Genomic DNA, 27,896 nt, shown 5'->3' with positions numbered 1-27,896 from the left:
AAAAAAGAAAAAAAAGAAAAATGAAAGTGATCTTATTTCAATCACAACTTAGCATTTTATCAAGTTATAACAAAATCTTTCTCAAAAAAAAAAAAAAAGTAATAAAAAAATTTGTAAAAAATTTTATAAACACAAGAGAAATTTAATGTTAATTTGATACAACACACAAGTCCAAACGGAATTTCATTGTTAATGAATAAACGGAATTTGGTAGAAAGACAAGTCCAAACGCCACAACCATGATGACAACGATGATGATTCCATTGTTAAGATTGACCCCAGCTCTGCTCCAACTTTCAGCTCTCAATTTTTTGAATTTTCATTTCTGTTTCTTGGTTATTTTTGCTAACCTAGTTGAGAGAGTTCATGATTACTTGTATTAAATTGTGTTTCTTTGGTTATCCAATTCTCAGGGCACTTTTGGTAGCAATGTTTAAGTATTGTTGTTCAGTTTTCAGTATTGTAGAAATATGTGTTTAAGTGTTATCTATATATATATATATATAAGTAGAACCCTCATGTGAGAAAGCATAAACTTCTGCCAAGTGGCACATTGTATGAAATTCTTTTTATTTAGGCTTCTATCTAATTTACATTTAACATTTATGTCAAACTATTAAGTAATGACAAATGCATTTATTTCAATGTTTTTTTTTTTTTTTTTAAATGGGAAAAGGCAAAAAATTGTATATATTTATAACTTAATACTTTGAATAGATACGGATGGATCTAAAAAGTCATGTGAAATATAAGAATTAAGCAAACTTTTCAATTTTTTCCATAAAACTAATTACAATGCAGAATTTCAAGACTCGGATTTAATGAATTAGGTAAATATTATTTGTCTTCACATTTGTCTAATATAAATCCTCATTTTCATTGGACTTAAAAATTAAACTTCCATAATTTTTCTCACAATATCTTTGGTTTTCTTTTTAAGAGGTATGTTAATTTTCATAATATTATGTTCGTCTTAAATATTTTGTTTAGATTTTATGTATATGTTTTTACTTATATAGCATTGTAATGTATTTAGGCTTATTTTTTCATATTATGTGTTGATTTATATTTTGGGTATTCTGTATGATGCATATACTTGGTAAGGATTTGTTTTTGGCTGCTTTTAGTTCAATTAAAATTTGAAGATTAAATTGTGATATTATTGCATCACTGTGACATATCTGTTGTTGTATCATGAAATTCTAGAAGTTGTTATAGCTAATTGATATATAAAGCATAAATTATACAAGAAAGACACCTAGGAACCAACAGGTTTGTAGGTGACAATGTGAACTGTGTGATTTGGTAACAATGTAACATTTCTTGGTTGCATGAATTAGAGGAATTTTCCCCCAACATATTTAGTTTAAATTTAGTTTTAGTAGAAAATTTCATAGATTAACTGTGACTAACAATAATAGTATTTATAAAATCAATAAGACATAAATAATTTCTTACAAAATTTATCAAAATACACCATGCATCGCATAGGATATCTACTAGTTGTTATTAAATACTGAAAACTGTTGTTTAAACAACAATGCCAAACAAAGCCTTAGTTTCTTGTTTACTTGCTATTGGTGGCTTAAAGATCATGTCTTTGTCAGTAGTACTAGCCCTTTTGCAATGTTGGGGGATTCTTGGTTGTTCTTAATTGTTAATTTTTTGTTTAGCGATAATTTGGGAATTCGAGCTCCCACCAGTTGGAAGATGTGTTTAAGGAAATTAGTATAACAACAACAAGAAGCCTTAGTCTCAAATTTTGGGGTCGGGTATGAATTTTTACCGCAATAAACCAAGTTAGATATACAACTGGGGATACCCCATTAAAGTGGTGGATGAGAACTTCTACTCAATAGAGAAAACTGAAAAACAGAAGGAAAGAAAAAGAAATTCATTCTAGTAGCGGTCTTAGCAAATGAGAAATTTTACCCAATATAGAGTTTCAAGTTGATAGACCATGACATATCATTCTATTTCAAACCATTAGAATAATAGGTAAATTATTAGGTTTACCATTTTCTTATAGTTTAAACTTTTGGAACAACTAATAGTTCATCATAGTATTAAAGTAAGTGGTTTTGAGTTCAAATCTTATCTCTACTTTACCTCCCATTTAAGAAAGTTAAAAATCATTTGTGTTGGATCCTACGTGTTAAAAGGGAGTATAAACTCACATGTTAGAGAGAGTATTATAATAATGATTAAAAGATTAAATCTATAATTTCTTAATCGAATAAGCTTTTGGTATAAGTGGTAAGCTTGTTGTGTTCTTTGAAAGAGAGAAAAAGGAAAAGAAAGAGGCAGGGGATTTCGAAAGGCAGTTAATTTTTTTTTTTTTGGTTGATGAACAAAAGGCAGTTGAAGACATTATTAATGATTTTAGATGTAACCATTTTTAAAAATGAATAATAATAAATGAAGATTGAAAATGTATCTAAAAAAATTTAGTGGGAACCCCATCTCTTAAAATTCATGACTTTGCCAATGGATTTGCGTCATGAGGTATATGAGGGTTTCAATAAGTTCACTATTGACTTCTAAATTCTCTAAGCACTAATGAAATTTCTCAATACATTACCAAGTGTTGTGAATTCTCTACAACCGTTTGTGCTCCTTGGCCGAAACCAAAATGATCATGTTATGCAGCATAGTAATAATTCACTACTACACGCTTGAAAACACTAGATGGTTTTGCCCTAGATCCTTTTTAAGTGGGAACTAATTATGCAATTTTCATCATTCCATTAACAAACAAGAGAAGCTATTCTAAACTTCATTTATCTTCTTATTATTACCATTCTAACCCATTTGAGCAAAGCTTTTCTATTGGAAATTTATATAACGTGACTCAAAAGACGCATATCTTGTAGATGCACAACAAAAAAATGTATACAATAGTTACTCGGCGAGAGCCAATAAATGGTCAAGTCTTTTTTTTTTTTGTGGAGAAACCAGACAAGAAGCCTGGGCTTCTATTGAATAAGAACAAGAGCTAAAGCATCAGCAACACAGTTACAAGAACGACTAGCCTGATTGAAAACAGAGGACTGAAAAACCATAGCTTGACTGCAAATGTCTTCAATGACTACTCCATAGGTTGATAATCCAGCACTACCTTGATTTAAAGCATTGATAACCATGGCTGAATCCCCTTCAAAAATTACTCTCTGCAGACCAATCTCAGCAGCAAATTCGACAGCTTTTCGACACACTAGGGCTTCCATATCAGCAAGGGTATGAGACAGCAGCACAGAGAGAGACAACGCGCCAACAAATTCACCTCTCCAGTCTCTAAAAACTACTCCAATTCCAGCCGAATTTGTATCTCTGAATATTGCAGCATCAGAGTAAGTCACAAAAATTCAGGGGTTGGGGGGCGCTCGATTGGTGGAAGCATTGGACTGAGCTCCAAGTACTCTCAACATCCTTGCAAGACCAGACGGCATGCAACGGATCTTCTGGGCAGAGTTGGCAAAGTTCACACTTATCAGAGGACGTAATCTGCTGGCGAAAGAGGTTGCTCATAGTTGGCAGAGCGTCATTACAAGCTCGCCAAATAAAATGTTTAATCTTGTTAGGAACCCGTAGCCTCCAAACTCCCTTCCAAAAATGTTTTTTGAGTATCCACATTCGAGCTTCCTGCTTGACTGACAGCATCACCGGAAACAAGGAGCTTATAGGCGCTGCTTGTGGTGAACATACCCGATGGGGAGTAAGCCCAAGCAATTTTATCTGGAGGGCAGCGACAACTTAGTAGAATACCCAGGATGGCAGAAGCTTCATCAGGCAAGAAAAGCTGGTCTCAAGCAATTTTAAATGGTCAAGTCAATTGCTCTTATTCGCTTTAACAGGAATTTACACAAAGAAACAAATCTCTTATGTAATGTCTTAAAATGTTAATGAATGCACACAGACATATGCCCAAGGCTTAAATAAGTCCAAAAAAGGTATAAAGGTAACATTTTTTCTGGTTTGGTTTTTAGATACAATAATGTCAGAATGGTTGGCTATTAGTAGAGTCCAAAAATGTCTATAAGATTAGAAAGCAAGAGTAGTCGGGGCCCCAAGATCTGCAATGACTCTCTTATGCACAACATACATAACCACTAGCGTTCACCAACTTCCAAGCACTTTGTGGTCTTCAATCAGCACAAAAATTTGCCAAGGGACTTTCTTTCTCAAAAACAGGTCCTCCACTCTAGACATTGTTGAAATAAGTCTGCAAAAATCAAGCTGTATAGCCTCAGTTAATGCTTTTTGCACAGCAAGGCATCTAGTTACATGCCATTTGGTTGCATATGGAGGAACTGCAACAGCTTGCCATCACATGATTTGGCTTCATAGCCAAAACCACCCCATCCACACCATCTCTGCTAGTGTCCCTCAATTGTCAACATCCACAACCTTCCAGAGCTGGATACACATGCCTTGGTACTTTCCTGCAGGCACTCTTATCTGCCTGATGTGCAATAGAGGCTTATGCATACCTGCAAAACAAAGCATTATCACCTCTTTTGCACCCTTAAACATCAATCTATATAAATTTGGGTTGTCCATTCATTGAGCCAACCACTGCTTCAAAGAGCAAGGAGAAATTAACTCAGTTCCAAGGCTCAAATCTAATCCAAACAAGATAGCATGAGCACTTAAGGGATACAAGATCCGAGTTTTCCTCTTCCTCATTGCATAAGACACACTGTCACTCACTATGTTTCGTTTCACTATTTTGATTTGATGAGTAAGTCCTCATGCGTTCCACACAAAAATTATTAACTTCAAAGGAAGCTTCAATCCCCACAAAAATGTCTCCTATAACCTAAGTTCCCCTACTTTCAATGGTAGCTTATTTTGACCTTATATCATTGAGGCCTTATCAGCTTATCAATAGCTCCTTACCTTGAGATAGGGGTGACTAAAATTTGACCAGACACCTCAAGAGAGTATCACTCCCTAACCTGGTGCTCTTTCCAAGTCGAAGTGTCAAGATAACTTTAAATTCCTATTAACAGATGCAGATTGTTTGAATGACAAAAAATATAAGATTTTCAAAAAATGAATGACAATGATTATGAAAGCTTAACATCTTTCCACTACGATTATGATACATCCTTCTAAATAAAAAACCCAGTGGGAATAATATGAGAAAACTTTAATTCTAGATGTAATACAGCAATAATAGCAAGTAAAACAGGAGGACTTACGAATCTAAGCACTAAGCAGGCTACCTTCTAGAACTTTCAACCTTGTCAACACAATTGTTTGCCTTCTCGAGTCTGATTACTGTAAAGATGAATATGTCTTAGATGATATGCTTAGCAATATATAATCAAGTTTGTTGTATGGTCAGGTTCTCTACCGTCTATTGCTGTCCTTCTAATTTAAATTCTAGTCAAGTCTCTTTGCTGTGTATAATCTAATTAAGGTACGATTTGGAGACAGGTCTTTTGGTTTGTTTCAGCTCTACCTGGTCTGGTAATGATCTGAAATGTGTATGGACAACCTTAAGCCAATAATTTGATTCAGAGTGAAAGTTTTAGAAAGGTAGAAAAACTTTCAAGTACATTAAGAGGCAAAAGCACAAAAATCTTATGGTAAAAACTTACAAAATTAAGACTTTTAAACTGTGAACTTTACATAATTCATGTTGCAGCAACCGTGTTCTTTTAAACTTGATCAAGGTCTCATCAATGCTTCTACGTACACAAGCAATACATATGTGATCGGACAATGATGTGAATGATGATTTCCTTACATTCCAGAACCAAAGCTACACATAGCTGAGGCCATTTAGTACTACCTACTATTCCATATTCTATTATCATAAATCACTGATTCATCATGGCATGTCTAACAATTGAGCAATATATAGTCATTCAAAACATGTTGTGGTGATAGATAAATCAAAATTAAATGCTTTTAGCATAAAAGATTGTCTCCCGTGAGAGCTTTTTATTTAGTTGTTTATCACACACCTGTTTACATATGGGTACAAGCTTAGCTTCCTAATTATGCTAGCTTAAGAATCTTACCAAAACAGCAATTGATGTAGATATAGATTCTTTTCAGTTGACCCACAGATCAATTATGAAGAATGTAGATGATATAGATCCTTTTCATTTGAACCACGAATCACATTAACATCCTACTTTAAAAAAATAAGAATTTCAGAGCAGAGCAGAAAATATATATATATATATATATATATCAGTCGAACTCATTTAAACAGAAAAAGAGTATTTTTTTTGGTTGACGGTTAGTAAACAACCGCATAAAACCTTTCAAGGAAGCAAGATGCAACATCTAGCTAGACTAATCATTGTGATTGTGATCTATACATGACTTAACGATGGTAAATTCAACAAAATTTTAATTAAGAAGAAAAACAGTGACTTACGGGCAATCAAGAGAAAAAAGTTGATTAAGAGTCTGTTTGGATACCGCTTATTTGCTGAAAACTGAAAACTTATTGCTAAAAATACTATAGAAAAATATTTTTTAAACAACCAAAACACTATTCACACGTTTTGTGCAACTTGGCTGGTCTATGAACAGTGCCATGGGACCAGCCAAACGCAAACGCTAGCCACAGTACGCAAACGCACACTAAGAAAAAAGACTAGGAGTTCAACAATCTTCAATGATGCCCCTTTTTGGAATAAGTGCGAATAACAAAGCTAAGCAATATACTATTTAGAATTTAAAATCAAATCAAACAAAAGTACAAATATATACCAAAAGATTAAAAAAAAGAAAAAAGGAATTAATTTGGATTCATTGACTTACTGAGTTTTTGAACCCAATGTCCAATTCCATCTAGATTCTTGCTAATCATTGATCTCCTCACCACATTCGAAGTATTCCTCACAATCAGAGTCATCATGGAGCCTTTCAATCCTTTTGGGGTGTGGCACATCATTAGAGCTTCCTTCTCCACTAGGTTCAGCACCTTCGTAATTGTCACGAATTTGCTTTGCTATTTTACCTTCCACTACCAATGCCGAATTGTTGAAATTATGATGGAGAACTCCCAAGTCCTCATAAGGAGTGATGTCGGTATTGCTACTCTGAGCCATAGTTCGATTGAGTTCTTCTATGTCTTTCTTGTATAACATTCGAAACCCACATTTCTTCTCCCCTATTGAACCGGGAGTTTCAATTTTAATGTCAATCTGACTCAATTCATTTGCTTCACATTGGTTCAGTAATTTTATGTCCTCTTTGTTGAAGTACTGAGGAAGCAAATAACATAGCCAAATATGATCTGAATATAAACCAACACGTGAGTAGTGATAGCATATTGTAGAAGACATTACTTTTCCATTTGCTATGACCTGACAAGATATTGTTTTGGGAAGAGATTCGGGAAGAGAATCAAATACAACACAAATAGCAATCCCCATCCAATCATCACACAAATGAGAAAAAGGTTCTTTTATAGTCACTTCAACCCCAATACTTTGATGGATAAACCACTTCGGTATTACACTTCCAGTAATAACCATGTCATATCTCCAATTGTATGCTTGATTATCAAATCTACCGTGACGAGAGAGACCCTAAAACATAGAAAGCAGGTTGTTTATAACACACACACACAGAGAGAGAGAGAGAGAGAGAGAGAGAGAGAGAGAGAGAGACCTGATGGTACTTTCTTATTACAGCCAAAAAGATGTCAATGAAATCTTGATTGTCAGCCAATTTATTGCAATTTAAAAGATAAAGCTCTCCCTTACAAAAAGAACTAGGTTTTTGGAGATCTGATACCGTTTCCAATGAGGTACAACCATCTCCGTAAATATTTACGATATCGACTGGAAGATTTGGCAATGATCGAAGACTCGTGCAATTCTTCAAATACATGTTTTCCAACTTACATAGTTGACTGATGCTATCAGGAAGGAAAACAAAACTATTTCCACTTAGATCTATTTCTTGTAAAGAGAATAAGAAACCAATATCATCGGAGATTGCACTGAGATTGCAGTTTTGTAGGTTCAATTTAGTCAAAGAACACAAACCCAATAGAGAGGACAATCTCACGGGATCTGCAATTTTTGGCCTTGAAGAAAAAGGGAGGAGATCATACCAAGATGTAGAGTTAAATGATGATAACCCCTTACATCCATTGAAAGATAGCACTTTAAGATTTTTTAAGTGACCAATGGAAGAAGGCACCTCTCTTATTGCAGTTCCACTTACATCCAGCTCCTCTACACTTTCAGCGTTCCCCACATTCTCAGGCAGTCTCTCAAGTTTTGAGCATCCCGAAATATTCATGTCTTTAAGCAACTTCAAATTAAAAATGCAGCTTGGCAGACACGTAAGACTTTTGCAATCTCTTACATTCAATAAAACAAGGCCTGTCAAATGCCCAATTGATGTGGGTAATTTAGTAATAGCAGTTCCACCCAAATAAAGCTCTAATACACGTTGCATGTTTTCTCCAAATTCTGGAATCTTTTTTAGTTTTGAGCAACCAGAAAGAATAAGAACCTCAAGAGACTCCATTTCAAACTTGCTTGGAAGAGTTTTGACATTTACACAGCCTTTTAGATTGAGAAGAGTAAGCCTATTATGAACCAAAGTTGAAGGGTGAATCTCACGTAAATTTAAACAATCATCAAGAACCATTTCCTTAAGATTTGGGACTCTGATCAAATCAGGGGTTTCTTCAAGGTTTGTAGACCCATTCATTTGGATGATTTTCAACTTCTCAAAAGACTATTAAAAGTAACCAAAAAAAGAAAAGAAAAGAACAATTAGCTTCAACAAATCCCTACAATTTAATGGAACTTAAATATAAATAAGTACAAGGATGCTTAAATTACCTTTGCTCCTTTCCAAAGTTGTTCGATGCAGCTTCCACACATGTAAAGTTCAACAAGCTCATTTGATTGGAAATTTAATGGCAAAGATTTTGAAGGGTACCCACTCCACTCAAGAAATCTTAAGCTAATAGGAAGATGTTTGGGTTCATGGAGAAGTTGAACATTACTAATTCTGAGCAATTTAAGATAATGCATCTTTGAAAATGAATCAGGATTCCAATATACCTCTTTTGATTCAAGCAACTTTAGGACTATGCCTTGAATTGCTTCTGTTCCCTAATAATCATGAACAAAAGGGATTAGAGAATTGCAAAATGTATGACTACCAAAGCTACTCTAAGTTGAACATTAATAATATAATAGGGTATGTGCTAAAGTTTTCTATATAAACTCTTACCGTATTATTTGTTAGTACACTGTTAATGTCTTCAAATGACCACAAAATGCTACGCTTTCCAGGCTCTTCAGGGCATTCTTCATGAATTATTTTCCTAGCCATGTCTTGTAGTAAATCATGCATCCACACTTTAAAGTCTTTTATTTTTATGAGAGATTTATCAACTAGAACCTCTAATCCAACATCAGGGCAAAGGCCAAAATAATTTAGTTTCTCTACTACACTCTTTTTTCCCTTATGATTAAAGAAAAATGCAATATATAGGAATATTTTTTTCTCCGTTTCGTGTAGTCCATCATAACTTATTTTAAGTGCTTGGAGAATTGCACATTCAGGAAATTCTTTCACCCTAATTAATGTACTTTTCCATTGATTGATGCTTCTACTGAACAAAAAGGAACCTAAAATCTCAATAGCTAAAGGAAGGCCTTTAGTATATTGTACGACATCTTTGGATAGCTCTAGATAATCTTTAGGAGGATGATCTTTATTAAAAGCTTTCAAACTCAAAAGATTAAGAGCTTCATCATCACTCAATCCTTCAGCTTCGCATACTTCATCTACTTCAAGTATACGTAGTAAATGCTTATCCCTTGTTGTTATGATAACCCTACTACCAGAACCAAACCAATCATGCTTCCCAACTAACTTTTTCAACTGGTCTAATTGATTTACATCATCAAGAACGAGAAGAATTCTTTTATGACGTAATCTATTCTTGATTAGGAAAACTCCCTCATCAACATCTTGTATATTCATACTTTCATTTAATATTTTTCTAATAAGTCGTTGTTGCAATGGAATTAAACCATCTTTTTCACAAACCTCCCTGACATTTGGGAGAAAGCAACAACCTTCAAACTTGTTCGAAACCATATGAAAAACAACTCTAGCAAGAGTTGTTTTACCTATTCCCCCCATCCCCCAAACCCCTATAATGCGAACATCATTAGACTCTATAGCCAAACATGACTCCAATTTTTTCACTCGAGATTCTATTCCTACAAGGTTTTCAATATCTTCAAAGAATGCATGACTTAATTTATGCCATAACTCTCCCACAATAGTTTGGATAAGTTGTGCCTCAGACCTGCAATGGAGAGAGAATGAAATTTAGTGAGTACCACCCATAAATAGGACCAAAATAGAAAGTAGACATCCAATGTTCTATTCTGTTGGTTAAACCAAGAAAAAGTAAATAACTTGGTGCAAGAGAAATTTGAAAGAAATACAAAATGTAAATTAGTTAAATCAAGTAAAAATAAAAATGAAGTGTAAACATCTATGTTGCTTTACTTAAAGTTCAAAACAAGGTTTAAGATAAGAAGAGTTTTTATTTGAAGTTTGAACATTTAAAAGCAAGTAACATGTCAAATTGGATTACCTATCCTGTAGGTGCCACCCTTTAAGATTTGCCACTTCTTCTAAAGCAGCTTTCCATTTTTGCACTTTCTCTATATCGTCATTGAAACGTTCTTCATGTTTAAAAAAGGCTTGGGCAAAGGTGCCTGTTTGTTTTCGTACATAAGATGGGTTCACATCATAAAATATTGGCAAAACAGTCGTGGTCGTCTCTTTCAGGCATCCAACTATCTTTGTAAGTTCATCCAAGCACCATGTTGATGACGCAAAGTTTCTTGAGAGAATGACAATTGCAAATCTCGATTCTTTTATTGCTTTCAAGAGTTCCGGTGAAATGGATTTTCCTATCTCAAGATTTTCCTCGTCTCTAAAGGTAACTATGCCCCTTTGTTTCAAGGCAACATATAGATGGTCAGTAAAACTATTGCGGGTGTCCTCACCTCTAAAACTAAGAAAGACATCATATTTCCACTGAGGTGTTGAGGATGAAAATGATGACGAAGAAGAGGCCTTCTGAGAGCTAATGGAAGACATTGGAAATATGTTGGCGGCAAGTATTGAACTACAATAAAGAAAAAATAAATAATTAAAAAGAGGTAGTTTTCAATTAAAATTGAAAGAAAAATTAAAAGAAAATAAATTAGAGAAAAAAAGAATGATTTGATATGGATTTTTATTTTAAGGAGGGAATGAAAGGATAGAATACAAGAGATGGACGTGTATAAAGTGAAAGCTTATGGATTTAGGAAATGAATTTGCAGTAGTGATTGTAAAGCTCAAAAATATCTTAGAAACAACACATGATTCAATTCCTATTATATAATTGTTTTTTTAATAAAGGAACGACTATTATTTTTTCTTTTGTTTGCGAGTATGTGAAAGAGAGACGAAAGACATTAATAAAATAAACTAAGGTCACAACAATCTTTCAACTACACCAAATTTGCTAATTACCTCGCACCATTTAATTTTGTTAAAAAAATAATAGTAAGAAAAGAAAAAAACAAACCAGCGTCAGTGATACTAGCCTTGCTGGGCATTCACATCCTCTATTTTCAGTGAATTCAACATTTTTTTTTGTTTGTTTATTTTTTAAACAAAGTGGATAACTCACGGTATTATGATTATTATTTATGCAGAAATTTATTTAACTAACGTTAAATCATTACAAAAGCATCCTCTGTGTTTTTAATTTAACAATCACAGTTCGTATAAGACTAGACAAATTCAGATACTATAAAACAAAAAGGTCAAAACCCAGGAAAAAAAATCTGTATGTTCCTCCTCCCCTTTCCCACTGCTTTCTCATCATCCAAAAGAGAAATCGAAATATACAAATAAATATAAAAAAAATGAAAGAAAGAAATAAAACAGAGAATTCACACAAAACATTGCATAAGAGAATAGATAGGACCTTGAGGATGCGAGTAGGTTTGAACGATTTGGTGGTAGAAAAAACTTTGTGTGTGCTCAGTTTGAGAGAGAAAAAAAATATAGAGTGACAATAATTGAAGAGAAACACTATTATAGTTAAAGTTGGAGAGTTAAGGAAAGTTGTATGAAATATGAAGCTTCGTCATTCGAATTGCTGTTACTCGTAGGACCGAATAATTCATCTTTGTTTGATTTTAGTTTATTGGCTCTTTTTTTTTAGTTGGAAGATTCCTCTCCATTATGTTCAGTAGCCTACAGAGAAACGAAAAGAGGAGGAAAAAAAGAGAGAGTACTTTGCCCAGTGTAATGATGAATAGGACACACCATCTGAGTCATCCACCATTATTAAGCTCACTTTTCTTGACTTCTGTACATCTTATTTTTACCGTTCAACTATGCTTTTAAAAAGCTGGTGGCCAAATTTATTTTATTTTATTTACTTGATAGCCACATTTTTTACTTTTAGGTTCGGCACGTTATAGGCTTGGCACTTCCATGGGATCTTTGAGAAAATATCCAGTGACTGTAGTTCCTAACCATCCACAAAATCATTCATCAGACATTCAGACCCATAAATTGCCTTACTCGCTCGGCTTGTCTAGGCCCAAATGCGACTATCCCAAACACAGTTGAGACCCAATTGTACAAGAAGTTTGCCCCCAATGACCTTGTAAGTGAACATTTTAAATTGAAAAAGGACACATAAGGCTCTTCTAACGTTTAATTAAAGTTGAGCCCATGGGACAACAACATATATCTATCTTTTTCTCTCATAAGAAGATATCTATGCATCCAATGCATGTATTGCCTCTTTCACTTTGAGGTGGGATGATACATACACCTGATACATGGTCTAATACCACCTCCTCTTCAATCCCTAATTGCATGGTAAAAAACAGAAATATGAACTTTGTTTAACCACTAAACTATATAATTACAATATAATTATCCTAAATCCATAGGTATTTCATAGGAAAAAAAATGCTAAAATCATAACAAATTACACTAGTTTTGCTACAACTCACCACATATCATTACAGTATAATTATCCTAAATCCATAGGTATTCCATAGGAAAAAATGCTATGAACACAACTTTTTGCCACTTGGCGAGTTGTGCTGGAAGTTGTATAATCTATTGTGCTAAGTGGTGTGTTGTGTTAAAAGTTATATAATCTATTGTGGTCTTAGCATTGTTGTTCCATAGGAATTTGTGTGTGCCTTTTGAGTTCCAAAAAGTGAATCTAAGGTAGAGGTTATATATATATATATATATATATAACAAATGGAAGAGGGGAGACTTGAATCTTGTTTCTCCACATAAAGGAATTCAATCATATTATTGAACTACAAGACTCTTGATAATTATCTTCTTTTTTTTTTTTTTTTAATATATTGATAATTGGAATGGGGGATTTGAATTTTAAATATCTATATTAGAAATATCAAGAGGTAGCATTTGAGCTACAAGAGTCTTGATAGTTATCCGCTTAAATTGTTTTTTAATATATTGATAATTGGGGTGGGAGATTTGAATTCTAAATATCTATATTAGAAATAGCAAGAGGTAGCATTTGAGATATAAGACTCTCAGCAGTTGTCCACTTAATTTAATTAACACCCATTACAATGTCATTTTTTCATAATTTAAGATCACTTTTGGCCTTACCATCAAATTTTGTGGTAAATACTTGTAAAAAAAAAAAAAAAAACTCTAATGACGTTTAACTTTTTTTGTAATTACTTTTTTTTTATATACATTTTCATAATTACTTATGTAACTTGTTATAATTGATGTATAATAAAAGTGGTATTAGTGTTAAGTTAAAGTAAAAGCAATCTTACTCTAATCACAACTTACCACTTTATCATTCTATATAAAAAATTAATAAAAAATTCAAAAATTACCATTTTATCAAGTTATGACAAAAGTCAAATACTTCTGTCTCTAACAATACTTATAAATTAATTATTAATTTATAAGTAATGTTAATAACAAAAGTAAAAAACTTACTAATAAATTAATTATTTCTTGGTAGATGGAATTTGGCCACAATAAATATAAAACTATCATAACATAATCATAGAAATTTTTGTGAGTATTATATTCAAGAACCTTAATGAGGTTCGAAAAAAGATGATTCATTTAAACAACTAATGAAATTTCGATTGATTACCAAAAAAAAAAAAAAAGAAATTTCGATTAGGAATCAGAACTTTAATAAAAGAGGCCTCCATAATAGTATTTTTTTTAAAAAAAAAGGAAAAAAAAAAAGAAAAAAAGAAGAAGAAGAAGCAGTGAGGAAGTACAACTACAATTAAATAAACAATACTAACAAACTAGTTAACAAATAACTAATTCTAATTAGTTACAAAAGACACATATGAAAAATAATATAAAAGAATATGTAAAAAATGTAAAAATTTGTAGAGAAAAATCTAATTTAAAATACAATTCCTAGTTTAAAATTACACTTATGATAGTATTGTTTTTCTGTAATGAAGAATTCGACTTATGAGTCTTCGACTCTATTTATTTTTTTGTTCTAAAGAAAAACTTCAAGATTTGCATCAATTTCAAACAAATTGTCAATAATGGCATCTCGATCTATAACATCTCCTCCAATCAAATTCATAATCAGAACCTCAAATGACAAATATACCCCTTAGAGCACCCACAATAGATGTGGGATATGTGTCAAATGCTAAATATTTGGCACATATCCCACACCAAACACAAAAAATAGCTCCCATCAGCTGTGGCATATGTGCCAAAATTATACCACATTTGTCCATACCATTGCAAATTTGCAATGGTACAGACAAATGTGGTAAACAAAAATAATATTTTTTATTTGGCTTTCTCTCTCCTCTCATTCGGTCTTAATTTTTTCTCTCTCTTCTCACAGACCCAGCTCCTCCCTCTCTCCAGTTTATTCTTTTCTCTTCTCTCTCACCTCTGTTCTCTCTCACCGATTCCCTCCATCTCCACTCTCACATCACCGATCAAGCCGCTGCCATCGTTTCTCGTTTGAAGACTGCAACACCGCTGATCTGAAGACGACATTGTTCTACGTCTCTGTCTAGCATTCTCATCGCCCTCTGGCCACGTCGATCTCGCCATCGCCAATCTCCCTGCCTCCCTGCCTTCCTCCACTCTCGCTGACCCATCTCCCTTGCCACTCGCCACCGACCCATTAGATGCAGTGCAGACCTATAAAATTTGCCCATCTGCTGACCCATCGAAGCTCTGTACTCAGTTAAGATGGACAGAAAAATGGCGCCATGATCGGCAACGACAGGAATTTTTCTTGGTTCATAGGTTTTGGATTGTTGGGTTTATGGTTTCCGATATGTTGTTGAGAAAGTGGGTTTTTTTTTTTAATGTTGCCGTGGGTTTTATTTTTATGGTTGTGGGTTGATTTTCTTGAGTAGTTGTGGGCTGATTTTAATGTTTGTGGGTTTGTGCTGGTGGTGGGTTTGGGATGTGGGTTTGTGCCGATCTCTCTGGTTGTGTATGTGTGTGTGTGTGTGTGTGTGTGTGTGTTTTTTTTTTTTTTTTTTTTTTTTTTTTTTTTTTTTTTTTTTTTTTTTTTTCTGAGGTGGCGTTAGTGGATATTGGTTTATGCCGGTGGTGGCTGTCGGTGTTGTTGCGGTAGTGATTGTTGGTGGCCGTTATTGCGGCAGTGGTGGTTGTGCCGTTGTTGTTGACGATGAGGGTGGGGATGAGGATGACAGAGTAATTAATATATTATTTTAATGTGTAGTAAATATTATTTTAATGTATAAAATTGAAATATAGAATATCTAATAAATGTTATGTTGTAAAATGATGTGGTAAAATAATAAAGTAGGCTTTTAATGTGATAAAATGACATAATTTTTGACATGGCTGCTACGGACGCTCTTATACCATCAATATTAATTAATTGTAGGCATCTTAAAGCTTGCTCTCCCATCAAGTTGACAATCAAATCAAAATCAGAAATGAAAAATATTCTCTTTATGCACCTTCAAGGAAGCTCACTTTTCATCAAATTGCATGTACATTATCGTTTGAAAAAGATAGCATGAATCATGTATTGTATAAAGTGCTAAATTATTGTAAGATATGACTATGAATAAGAAGTTTATTATTATGAAATTACTTAGGCTAATAACCTCACTCTCTTTTATGGAAAATTATTATCTCTATTTAAAATGAATCTATTTTAAAATTTAAAGGTATACAAATTTAAGATTATTATTAAAATTTTAAATGAGCGATACTTTTGCACACTACTAAATTCAAAAAATAAAATTGTTAACAGTTAAATTAATCAAATGAAGAGGATTCTATTACGAGATGCGTTAGAATTCAATGGACTTCAATAAATTGTTTCCTCTAGAAAACATGAATAAAAAATTAGCTCAACTTCCACTAAGTAAAAACTATGGTCTACTTTTTTCTTCTTTTTTTTCATCTAACCTTTTGACTTTCTTCATAATAATAGTATAAAAGTACAGCGATGAGGGAGATCGAGGGACATAATAATAGTATAAAAACCCACACCCACGCTCATGATTGCGCGTGGAATGGAATAATATGAGGTAATGATATTCACATAGTAAGCACACATTATAATGGGCGCGTGAGACAATAATTGAAAAGGAAAACTATTATAGTTAAAGTTGGAGAGTTAAGGAAAGTTGTATGAACTATGAAGTTTCGTCATTGGAATTGGAATTGCTTTTACTCGTGGGACCGGATTTTGATTTTAGTTTATTGGCTTTTTTTTTTACATTGAGTGGGGCAATAGATGCACCGAATACATATGGCTTGTTTGGAAGTTTAGAGAGGGAGGAGAGTAAAAAAAAAAAAAAAGAAGAACAAGAACATATAAAAATGTCATGGGCTAAGAAATCCAGGAATTTCATCCTACAAAAAGAAAGGGAAAATAGAACTCACCCCATTCATTGCTTGAATCTTGAAGCATTATCATCATTTGTAAAAGGAACAACATACTCTCAAATCTAAAAATTTGGATTACCCATCAAAGCATTTTGTATATCTAGGATGAGGAGGCGAGGGATTACGATAGAGAAAACATAGAGGAGGCGTGCGGTGATAAGCAAGGCAGTGTTGAGGCTACCATTGCTGGTGAGTGGAACGTTGGAGGCGATTTCACCAGAAATCATTTTTTTTGGNAAAGCATTTTGTATATCTAGGATGAGGTGGCGAGGGATTACGATAGAGAAAACATAGAGGAGGCGTGCGGTGATAAGCAAGGCAGTGTTGAGGCTACCATTGCTGGTGAGTGGAACGTTGGAGGCGATTTCACCAGAAATACATTTTTTTTGGTTTTGGGAAATATGTGATATTCCATAAAACAAATTTTGAAGAAAAGTTTTCAAATCCTGCCATTTACATCTCAAATTTGAATTGGTCTAAAAACAAAATTTGAAAACACTCTCAGAAGAACTGACGGGGTTAAAGGGACATTAGACATAATGGGTGGTTAGCTTACATCATCAGTTTTTAATGATTTGTCTTCTTCTTATTGGTTGGGACTACACAACTCCCACGTTTTGTTTTTTTTCACATGTCTTTCGTAACGTATTAGAATTAGTTATTTGTTAAACTTCCTCACTTCTTTGTTTTTTTTTTACTATTATGGAGGCCTCTTTATTAATGTTATAATAGTTTTATATTATTTGGCCAAATTCCATCTACCAATAAATAATTAAATTATGAGTAAGTTTTTGACTTTTGTCATTAACATTAGTTATAAATTAACAATGGGAAGTGCTAATGAGTGCCCTAAGGGCACTCATTAATAATCCATTTAAAGAAAGTTTTTATAAGAAATGAAAAAGAAGTAATTAATATTTTGACAGTTTTTTTCATTTCCCATAAAAGTGATATCAAAACTTTCCTAAAATGGATAATTAATGAGTGCCCTAAGGCACTTGTTAGCATAACCCATTAATAATTAATGGTAACATTGCTTTCACTTTAACTTAACACTAAGGGTCTATTTGGAATTCGCTTATTTGTTGAAACTGAAATTTTTTTGCTGAAAGTACTGTAGATAAAGGTAAATGTTAGTTGAAATAGTACAATGGATCTATGAATAGTACCAAAAAGTGCAGTGAGACTCATAAATAGTAGCAAAAATAAGTTAGCAAAAATTAAGCTAGCCAAATAGACACTAATACTACTTTATTATACATCAACTACAAGTCACGTATAATTATGAAAACTGTATAAAAAAAAAAAGTAATTATGAAAAAAGTTAAGGATCTGTTTGTAATCCACTTATTTTGCTGAAATTGAAATTTTATTGCTGAAAGTACTGTATTAAAGGTAAAAGTTAGCTGAAATAGTACAATGAGATCCATGTATAGTGCCAAAAAGTGCAGTAGGCTCATAAATAGTAGGAAAAATAAGCTGAATAGTAAAATAAGTTGACAAAAATAATTTTTGCCAAACACACACTAAATGTCGTTAGATTTATTTTTAATTTACTAGTATTTACCACGAAATGTGATGCTAAGGCCAAAAGTGATCTTAAAGTCTGAAAAATTGACATTTTAATAGGTGTTAATTAAATTAAGTGGACAACTGCTGAGAGTCTTGTAACTCAAATGCTACCACTTAGTATTTCTAATAAAGATATTTATAATTCAAATTCCCACCAATTATCAATATATAAAAAAAAAAAAAAATTAAGTGGATATATATATATCCTCTACCTTAGACTCACTTTTTAGAATTCAAAAGGCACACACAAACGCCCATGGAACAACAATGCTAAGACCACAATAGATTACATAACTTTTGCCACAATACACCACCTAGCACAACAAATTACACAACTTCTAGCACAACTCGCCACGCAGCAAAGAGTTGTAGTTCTAGCATTTTTTTTCCTATGAAATACCCATGGATTTAGGATAATTATATTGTAATGATATGTAGTGAGCTGTAGCAAAACTAGCATAATTTGTTATGGTTTTAGCATTTTTTTTTCTATGAAATACCTATGGATTTAGGATAATTATTTAGTGGTTAAACAAAGTTCTTATTTCTATTTTCTACCATGAGGTTTAGGGTTGAAGAGGAGGTTGTATTAGACTATTGGCCTGTTTGGATGTTTAAAAAAGGAGGGGGAGTAGAGTAGAGGGAGGGAGAGTAATCTAATTACCTTGTTTGGAAGTTTTTTAAGGAATGAGGGGAGGGGTTTGGAGGGGTTTCAACTCTCTCTAGCCCCTCATTTTTAATTCTCCCAAATTAGAGAGATTTGGAGAGAGAGTAGAGTACATAAACTATTGACCAAGTAAATTACTAATTAACCCTTATTATATTAACAAAATTACACAAGGGGAAGGGCTAATTACTCCCTTCTCCCTTACTAATTTTAAAAACATCCAAACAGGTGGAGGGGAATCATTTTCCTCTACTCTCCTCCCCACTACTCCCCTCCCCTCTTTTTTTTTTTTTTTTTCCATTGATATCCATGTTGATCTCTTTGATGATTTTTCTTTTGGGTATTTAGGTATTTATGGCCAATTAATTTCACAATTTATGTTCATTCCTTCTGTCACTGACTCATTGTAATCAATGTGTTTGATAAAATGCCCCAATGAAAAGACCATGTCATTTTTAAAGAATTTGGGTATAGGCTTTTCATTCAACTTGTTTATTTCCATGAGAAAAGCTTAGTTCAATCATCAAGACTCATTCTTGGACTTGTTATCACGTGAACTCTTGAGTGTTGTTTAACTTTAATTTGCAAGTAATTTCAGTTGCTAGATTTGAGGTGCAATGCTCTATATACTATATCAAGATTAATGCTATGACCATGCTATAAGTTTTATTTTTTGTTTATGAGTGTTGTGATAATTATAGGCATACATGAATGAGCAGTGGTGTTTGGTCATATTTTCAATTGGCGACCATTCGCATGGAATGAATGTCAATGACAAAGCAAGAGAGAATTGAATACCTGAAATAAAGTTTAGTGTGCATTATGGTTTCCTAACTTCAGTAGATATAGTGAAAATTTGGATAGGCAAAAACTTTTGAACTTTGAATATATCGCTAGTTAGATATTGGCTTTTATGCCTTATATGAAGTTCAAGTTATCCTTACCATGAAAAAAATCTTATTTTCACAACCAAAGGTAATGATTGATAGTATAAAGGCTTGTCAATCTAATTGACAGTAATAATAATTGACATTTGTGCTAGCAAACTTGTGTGCATTTTAATGTACTTTTGAATACAGTCAATGATGCAATTGTGGATATTTGATAGTTGAAACCATGAAGTAGTTAGACAATAGATTTTTATTGATGAAAAATAATTTAGTGATTATGTGTTATGATTCAAAAAAACCTAGAAGGCATTTGCATTTTGGAAGATGCTTGGAGTAGAGGGAATCTCAGCTTGCCAAAGATGAGGATGAGCAATAGGCCAAAGATGAGGATCAACAAGTTGAACATGAAGGAGCTGTCATTATTGGCTTTGGATGAGATGGATTCATTAGTAGAGATAAAAATTATTAATAGCTTATTTCTTAGACTTTCTGAAGTGTAGAGGAGGATTGGGTTGTTTGCTAGTTTTTTATCAAGCTTCTGTTATGAGTTTGGTGTTTATCATAAGTTGTATTGTACATATGTCATGTATTGTATGCTATTTAAAGAGAAACAAATTAATAAAGATGAAAGCAGAAAATTAGAACTCAAATTATTTTTCCCTTACAATTTCAAGAGGCTAGTTCATAACATTTTGTAGTGTATATTAATATAATGGTTGTTATAATGACAGGGAGCATTTGAAGTTATTTTAGGTTGAAATGTCTGGCTATGAACATTGGATAGCTATTACCAGGCAACTATTGCTTCTCACGAAGAATGATGATCCATATTTATATGCTTGCATTTCAATTTTGAGCATTGCAGTAACTATCTTTGGAATTGCAGCTTTTTACTCCCAAGTTGCTTTCTGAAAGTATTTTCAGTACTAGTCATTCCTAGAGTAACTATAACAACTAGGGGTGTCTATGGGTCGGGTTTGTGCCCAACCTGGACTCGACCCGAATGAGGCGGGTGGATAAAAAATTGACCCGAAACTGACCCGGAGATCTGGTCGGTTTTTTTAGTTCGGGTCTCGTCAGTTTCGGGTTGATTCGGGTCGGTCTCGAGTTATATCTCCGGCACCGAAAACTGGCCGGCTCCGGCAATATCAGGCCGAATTCGGTGAGATCAGGCTGAAATCTAACTGGATTCGGTGAGTTCAGGCTGAAATCTGGCCGGATTCGGCGAGATCAAGTCGAAATTTAGCCGGATCCATTGAGATTTGGCCGAATCCGTCGAGATCTGGCCCAGATTTCATCGGATAACGGCGGTATCTCGCCGGATCTGGACTTGATTTCGCCGAAAATGGTCGGAAATTCATCATAACTCGTCGAAAAGAGAAAGGCCACGGTTCAGGTCTGGTGTCACGGGTTTCGAAAGAAAAAACCGACAACCGACCCGCGTGGGGTCGGGTTAGCAAGTTCGGAACCCGCGTCCGACCGCCGGAGTCGTCGGATTGGGTGGCAGCGAGTCGGACACGGGCAGGTTGGCCGGGTTGTGTGGGTCTCCGGGTCTGTTGGTCACCCCTAATAACAACCCATCCAAAGCTTACTGCATGTCTTGAGCAACAAGATTTAAAACAAGTTCAATATTTTTTTTGCATCTCTTTTCTATGATAGTCATTTACAGCCAATCTCTTTTCCCTCTATTATCACATAAACAAGAAAGAGATCAAAAAAAGATTCTTACAACTAAAGAAAAGAAATTTCCCTCTACTATGTGGATATAAACAAATAGTGAAAAAAAAAAAAAAAAAAAAAAAAACCTCTTCTAATTAAAGACTACAAGAGAGTTCAACTTAGGGGGAGGGGAAAAATCTCCCTTTCCTTCCCATCTACATTGACCTGATTATCTTAGATGAATAAATCTAAATGTTCCAATTTGGACTTCAATCCTAGCAACTTTACTTTTTCTCCCACCGTTGCTTCAGCTTAGCCTCTAGCCTTCAACCTTCATTCATGGGGCAACTTCAACTACTCTAATTTGGGCATCAATGCTAATTGCCTCTGCAAGTAAAAATTCATGAATATTAATTAAAAAAGAAGTTGCACATGGTTGCTAAAAGTAATATGCATGTGACATCAACTCTAATGGAACTAAACAAGAGATGCTTATGCATTGTTGCATTTGCTTCTTATTCAAATCAATTCTACATCAATAAAACCCAACAAACCATTTTAATTTACACCATACAAACATCCATAGTTATCATTAAGTTGCATTTTTCTTAAACACCTCATATGCAAAATTATAAAACACATGAACACATGAAAATAGGAAAAAGAAACTATGCTCTTACAAGTGCCTCATTCAGGCCAAAGCATATATTTCCCCCTTCTAAATCCACTTCCCACCCTAACACAGCTAAAACATGCCCACCACAAATGACACCTTCATATACCCACCCACCAGAAATGAGAGCATAAGCCAACAAAGAAATGCCAAGAAAGATAAGCATTTCCACAAACACCTTAAAGGCAATCTCTCAAGAGGTCAATCATATGAAATTTCAATTTGAAAGTCCATTTACAAATTTACGAATATTCAGTAAACTATCAACTTCAAATACATGAAATACTTAACTACAATATGCTTGGACTCACATATTAGTAATAAAGGTAAATATTGAAGAAAGTGAACCTTTCAATCAAGCCAAATAAATGAATTTTTAGAACAAAAACAAGAACCAAAAGGAAATACTCAATTGAAATCTAAAAGGTTTGGATTGCCCATCAAAGCATCGATACCCAATAAACAAAGGAGAAAAATCCTTGTTTATCAAATCCAACGAAAAATCCTAAATCCAAACTAAATCAATCTCTTCAATTCATAAACCACAAAATGAACTCCAGGTGAACCTAGTCCTAAAAAAAAAGTAATAAAAAAAAAAAAAAACCCTCTAAGAGAGAACGGAATTTTAAGTTGCTCACAAGTCACCACATAACCCCAAAAAAAAAAAAAATACAGAGAAGAGAGAAAGGAAATAGTACAATCAATAGTAAGAACCAAAACTCTAAACGGAAGGAAATCAGAGAGCTAACCCGAGAGGAGGGAGATCTAAGCTTGGGCCTGTAGAGAGCAATCTGAGAGTTGAAGGAGGAGAGGTGGATATTGCTATGGCGGGGAGATTGTGAGAGAGTAGGTTCTTGGAATTTTGATGTAGATGTCATATCTAAAAAATGAAATTTGAAATTTGAAAGTTTGACTGAGACTGCAATTCTAGTGAAGCCCTCTCAATTCACTTCTAAATTTTGAATTCTACTCAAACGGGGTTAATAGACGTTAAGATGGGTAGGGGTTATTGAGCTGATGTAGCATAAAAGCCTATGTAAGCATTTTTTTAAGGAGGTGTCTTGTATTTATTGGTTGGGAGTACACAAAAATTTTCTTATTTATAATACTATTTAAGGGGTTTTTCTTGTTTGGATCGACATTTTCTTGGAAAACTGTTTCTCAAAAAAAAAAGAAAAAGAAAAAAAAAAGGCAGAGAAAAAACTAAACAATAGTCAAGTAAAAATATATGTCTAACTTGTGGCAACTCTTCAACCCACTTGCCCTTCGCATCGTCCAATCTCTTCTTCAATCCATTAACTATGACTTTGTTAACTGCTTCAGCTTGCCCATTCCCCTGAGGGTAGGTATTGGTAGAGTATCTATTCATGATTCCCAGTTCGCTACAATAACTCCGAAACGCATTACTGTCGAACTGTAAGCCGTTGTCCGAGATGAGAGTATGAGGAATTCCAAAACGAGTAATGATATTCCATACAAATCTTTGCACATCTACGTCTCGGATATTGGCCAGAGGCTTAGCTTCAACCCATTTGGTGAAATAGTCTGTGCCGACCAGAAGGTACTTCTTGTTTCCTGCGGCCTTTGGGAATGGACCCACTATATCCAAACCCCACTATGCAAACGGCCACAGACTAGATAGTGGGTTGAGGACTCCACTTGGTTGGTGTATGTTCGGCACAAATCGTTGACATTGATCGCACTTCTTTAAATAATCATGGGCTTCTTTTTACGTGTTCGGCCACCAATACCCTTGAGTAATGGCTCGGTGAGCCAAAGACCTACCTCTAGTGTGACTCTCACAAATTCCTTCATGCAACTCTTCTAGTAGCGACTTAGCCGTCTTTGGATGAATACATAACAGGTATGGTCCCGAATAGGATCGTTTGTATAATTTTCGGTCTTCGGACAGCCAAAATCTGGTAGCCTTTCTTCGAATTTTGTCAGGCTCCTCCCGTTCTTCCAGCAAAATGTCATCTTTCAAGAATTTGATTATAGGGTCCATCCAGCAGAGACTGTCTCTGATCTGGTGGACTCGGACTGCACCCCCTCCTGTCCCGGTGGGCTCATGGAAATCCTCGACGAGGATAACTCTCGGCAAATCTTGCTCTGAAGAGGTGGCTAGTGTGGCTAAAGAATCTGCATGTGCGTTACTGCTTCTAGGAACATGTAGCAAGCTAAAAAATTTGAATTCCGATTGCAGACGTTTGACTTGATTCAAGTATCCTTGCATTCTTTCATCCTTCGCTTCAAACTCCCCATGTACTTGGCCCACAACTAATCTTGAGTCCGAGAACAACTCCACTGCCTTTCCTCCCATTCTTCGAACCATAGACATTCCCATCAATAGGGCTTCATACTCTGTCTCGTTATTGGTTGTACCGAAATCCAGCCTTAATGACTTTTCAATGATGATTCTCTCTGGAGATATCATGACTAGCCCTACTCCAGAACCTTTCTGGTTCGCAGCGCCGTCCACATATACTTCCCAGTGGGCAGGATCTTGTTGAGAAATCATGCCAACCGATTTTTCATCCATGTTTCTCTCTATAGTTATTTCTTCTAAGCTGGGTTCCGTGAACTCGACCACTAAATCCGCAAGGATCTGCCCTTTGACTGAAGTGCGAGGCATATACTTGATATCAAAAGCTCCTAAAATAGTGCCCCACTTGGCTATCCTCCCCGTGTAGTCGGCACTTCGAAGTACGGTCTTAAGCGGGAGTTGTGTGAGCACAACGACAGTATGTGCTTGAAAGTAGTGGGGCAATTTTCGTGTTCAAAGTACTACTGCCAAAATAGTCTTTTCCAGTGGCAAGTATCTGATCTCGGCTTCATGTAGAGACTTACTCAGACAGTAAACCGACCTTTGTATACCTTGATCCACTCTTACTAACACTAGACTTACAGCATGGGGAACCACTGCGATATAGGCAAATAAGACCTCATCTGGCTCGGGGCTAGATATAATCGGTGGCCGAGCCAAGTAGTCTTTAAGTTTTTGGAAAGCTGAGGCACATTCTTCAGTCCATTCAAATCCCTTCCACTTGTTAATCAGCGAGAAAAAGGGTTTACACCTATCCGCAGACCTGGAGATGCATTGGTTCAAAGTAGCTGTCATCCCTGTTAACTTCTGAACCTCTTTCGGGTTCCGAGGAGGCTGCAGATTTTGAATAGCCTTTATCTGATCGGGATTGACCTCAATTCCCTTGTGCGTTACCATGTAACCCAAAAATTTGCCTGATCCCACACCAAATGAGCACTTCGAGACGTTTAAGCGCAACTTGTGTCTCCTCAGGGTTTCAAAAACGTTAGCAAGGTCCTTCACATGCTCAGAAATAACTTTGCTTTTTACCACCATATCGTCTATATAGACTTCAACGCTTTTGCCCAATTGTGATTCAAACATCTTGGTCATCATCTGCTGATAAGTAGAACCTGCATTTTTCAAACCGAATGGCATCACTTTATAATGGTAATTACCTATGGGGGTAACAAAAGCGGTTTTCTCTTGGTCATCTAGGGCTAACGGTATCTGATGGTAACCTTGGAAAGCATCCAAGAAACTCATCCGAGGATGGCCGACAGTAGCATCTACTAATTAATCGATTTTCGGCATAGGGAAAGGATCCTTAGGACAAGCCTTATTCAAGTTTGTGAAGTCCACACAAACTCGCCACTTTCCGCTCTTCTTCTTTACCACCACAGTATTTGCCAACCATTCGGGATAAAAAACTTCTTTAATAGCCCCAGCTTGTTTGAGCTTCATCACTTCTTCTTTGACTGCATCCGCATGCTCTTTGGATGGCCGCCGAGGAGGCTGCTTCTTGGGTACACTCAGTGGGTTGACCCTCAAATGATGGCAAATAAACTCTGGATCCACTCCTGGGGCTTCATAAGTACTCCAGGCGAATACGTCAATATTTCTTTTAAGGAAATCAATTAGCTCTTCCTTTTCTGGTTGAGGTATCCGAGACCCGATTTGAAAGTATCTTTCAGGATTGCCCCCAATTAAAACTTGCACTAAGTCCTCGCATTTAGCGCCTTCATCAAGATCTTTGATGGGTGACAACCGACCTCTTAACTGCTATAAGTCTCCCTCCGCCCTGACTGAGAACTTAGTTTCAGGCTCGTGTTGTATGGCAGCCACCAAACATTGTCTAGCCGAGGATTGATCTCCGCGGATTTCACAAACGCGCCATTCGGATGGATATTTAACTTTTTGATGCAGAGTGGAGGAAACAGCCCCTAGCGTGTGTAACTAAGGTCTGGCTACAATTGCCGTATAAGGGGAATAAACATCTATAACAATGAAGTCCACTTCCACTACTTCTGAGCCGGTCTGTACGGGCAGCCGTATCTGTCCTTTCGGGGTGACCATCCTTCCCTCGAAGCTAACCAGGGGAGAACAGTATGGAGTTAAGTCATCAAGCTTGAGGTTCAGCCCCTTGTAGAGGTCAGGATACATAATCTCCACCGCGCTACCCTGATCCACCATCACCCTCTTTACATCATATCCCCCGATTCTGAGGGTGACTACCAAAGCATCGTCGTGAGGTTGAATGGTTCCAGCCTTATCCTCGTCCGAAAAGCCTAAAATGGGTGGGGCAGCCTATCTAGAGCTCCTCGGATCTCGACCAATATCCCCTGCTGGTAGCCGAGCCACTGACATAACTTTGGACGGCTAGGACCCTGTTCTTCCTGGCGCTGCGAAAATGACGTTAATAGTACCTAATGGAGGTTTCATTGAATCTCTCTTCTCGGACTTAAAATTCACTTGACCTCCTCGGCCACTAGAGTGGTGCAAAAGATGCCTCAACTTGCCTTCACGGACCAACTGGTCCAAATGATCCCACAAACTTCTGCAGTCTTCAGTGGCATGCCCATGGTCTTGGTGGTATTGACAATAGAGATTGTGATTGTGTCTCTCAGGGTTCCCTACCATTTTTCTCGGCCACCTAAAGAATGATTCATTCTTAATCTTTTCCAAAACTTGATGAACTGGCTCCTTGAACACTATATTGACTGCTTGAGCATTTGCTGACCCCGACTGCCCAGCGAAATCTCTCCGTGGCTTACTGTTGTTGTAACGATCCGACCTGAAGTCCTTCCTGTCCTGGGGGATAACCTTATCCTTACCCTTCCCTTGCTGCTGATTTTCTTCAACCCTTTTATATTTTTCAATACGGTCCATAAGTTAATGCATGTTAATGATAGGTTTGCCGGACAAGGATGTCCTTAAACCATGATCAGTAGGGAGACCCAGCTTAAACGTGTCTAGAGCCATTGCATCAAAGTTGCCCTCCATATCATTAAACATCTCCCAATATCTATCTGAATACGCCTTAAGGGTTTCACCTTCACGCATGCTCAAGGATAGCAGAGAAGACAAGGGCCTGGCCACCCTTCGGCATGTGACGAAACGTGAACCAAAAGCTTGAGTAAGCTCTTGGTAGGAATTGAT

At 35.5% G+C, this 27,896-nt stretch overlaps 2 protein-coding genes across 9 annotated transcripts; both read right to left on the bottom strand.

Moving 5' to 3' along the window:
• Window positions 1-2,810: 2,810 nt before the first annotated feature.
• LOC112007711 (TMV resistance protein N) lies at window positions 2,811-12,246 on the bottom strand. 8 transcript variants are annotated; one of them, XR_010630186.1, is made up of 9 exons: window positions 12,005-12,246; window positions 10,613-11,152; window positions 9,229-10,318; window positions 8,832-9,107; window positions 7,642-8,724; window positions 6,787-7,559; window positions 5,360-5,483; window positions 5,205-5,283; window positions 2,875-4,490 (listed from the first exon to the last, which is right to left on the bottom strand). XR_010630186.1 is itself a non-coding variant. In XM_065776698.1 (7 exons), the coding sequence occupies exons 2-6, from the start codon at window positions 11,122-11,124 to the stop codon at window positions 6,828-6,830; spliced, it is 3,693 nt and encodes a 1,230-aa protein (XP_065632770.1). In that variant the 5' UTR covers window positions 11,125-11,152; window positions 12,005-12,246; the 3' UTR covers window positions 2,875-4,490; window positions 6,787-6,827. The 8 variants fall into 8 exon arrangements, 1 of the variants encoding a protein (XP_065632770.1); XR_010630191.1 differs by having other exon boundaries at window positions 5,229-5,283; XR_010630190.1 differs by lacking the exon at window positions 5,360-5,483 and having other exon boundaries at window positions 2,811-3,799.
• A 10,184-nt stretch (window positions 12,247-22,430) lies between these two features.
• Window positions 22,431-27,626, bottom strand: LOC136069096 (uncharacterized). The gene is made up of 5 exons (XM_065777257.1): window positions 27,257-27,626; window positions 25,310-25,870; window positions 24,221-25,183; window positions 23,673-24,034; window positions 22,431-22,613 (listed from the first exon to the last, which is right to left on the bottom strand). The coding sequence occupies exons 1-5, from the start codon at window positions 27,624-27,626 to the stop codon at window positions 22,431-22,433; spliced, it is 2,439 nt and encodes an 812-aa protein (XP_065633329.1).
• Window positions 27,627-27,896: the final 270 nt, after the last annotated feature.

This window comes from Quercus suber, unplaced genomic scaffold (assembly GCF_002906115.3).
Source record: "Quercus suber isolate HL8 unplaced genomic scaffold, Cork oak 2.0 scaffold_9, whole genome shotgun sequence".
In the NCBI taxonomy this organism is placed as follows: domain Eukaryota; kingdom Viridiplantae; phylum Streptophyta; class Magnoliopsida; order Fagales; family Fagaceae; genus Quercus; species Quercus suber.
Note: the sequence above shows the minus strand (reverse complement) of the source record. Positions and strands in the feature narration are given on the sequence as shown.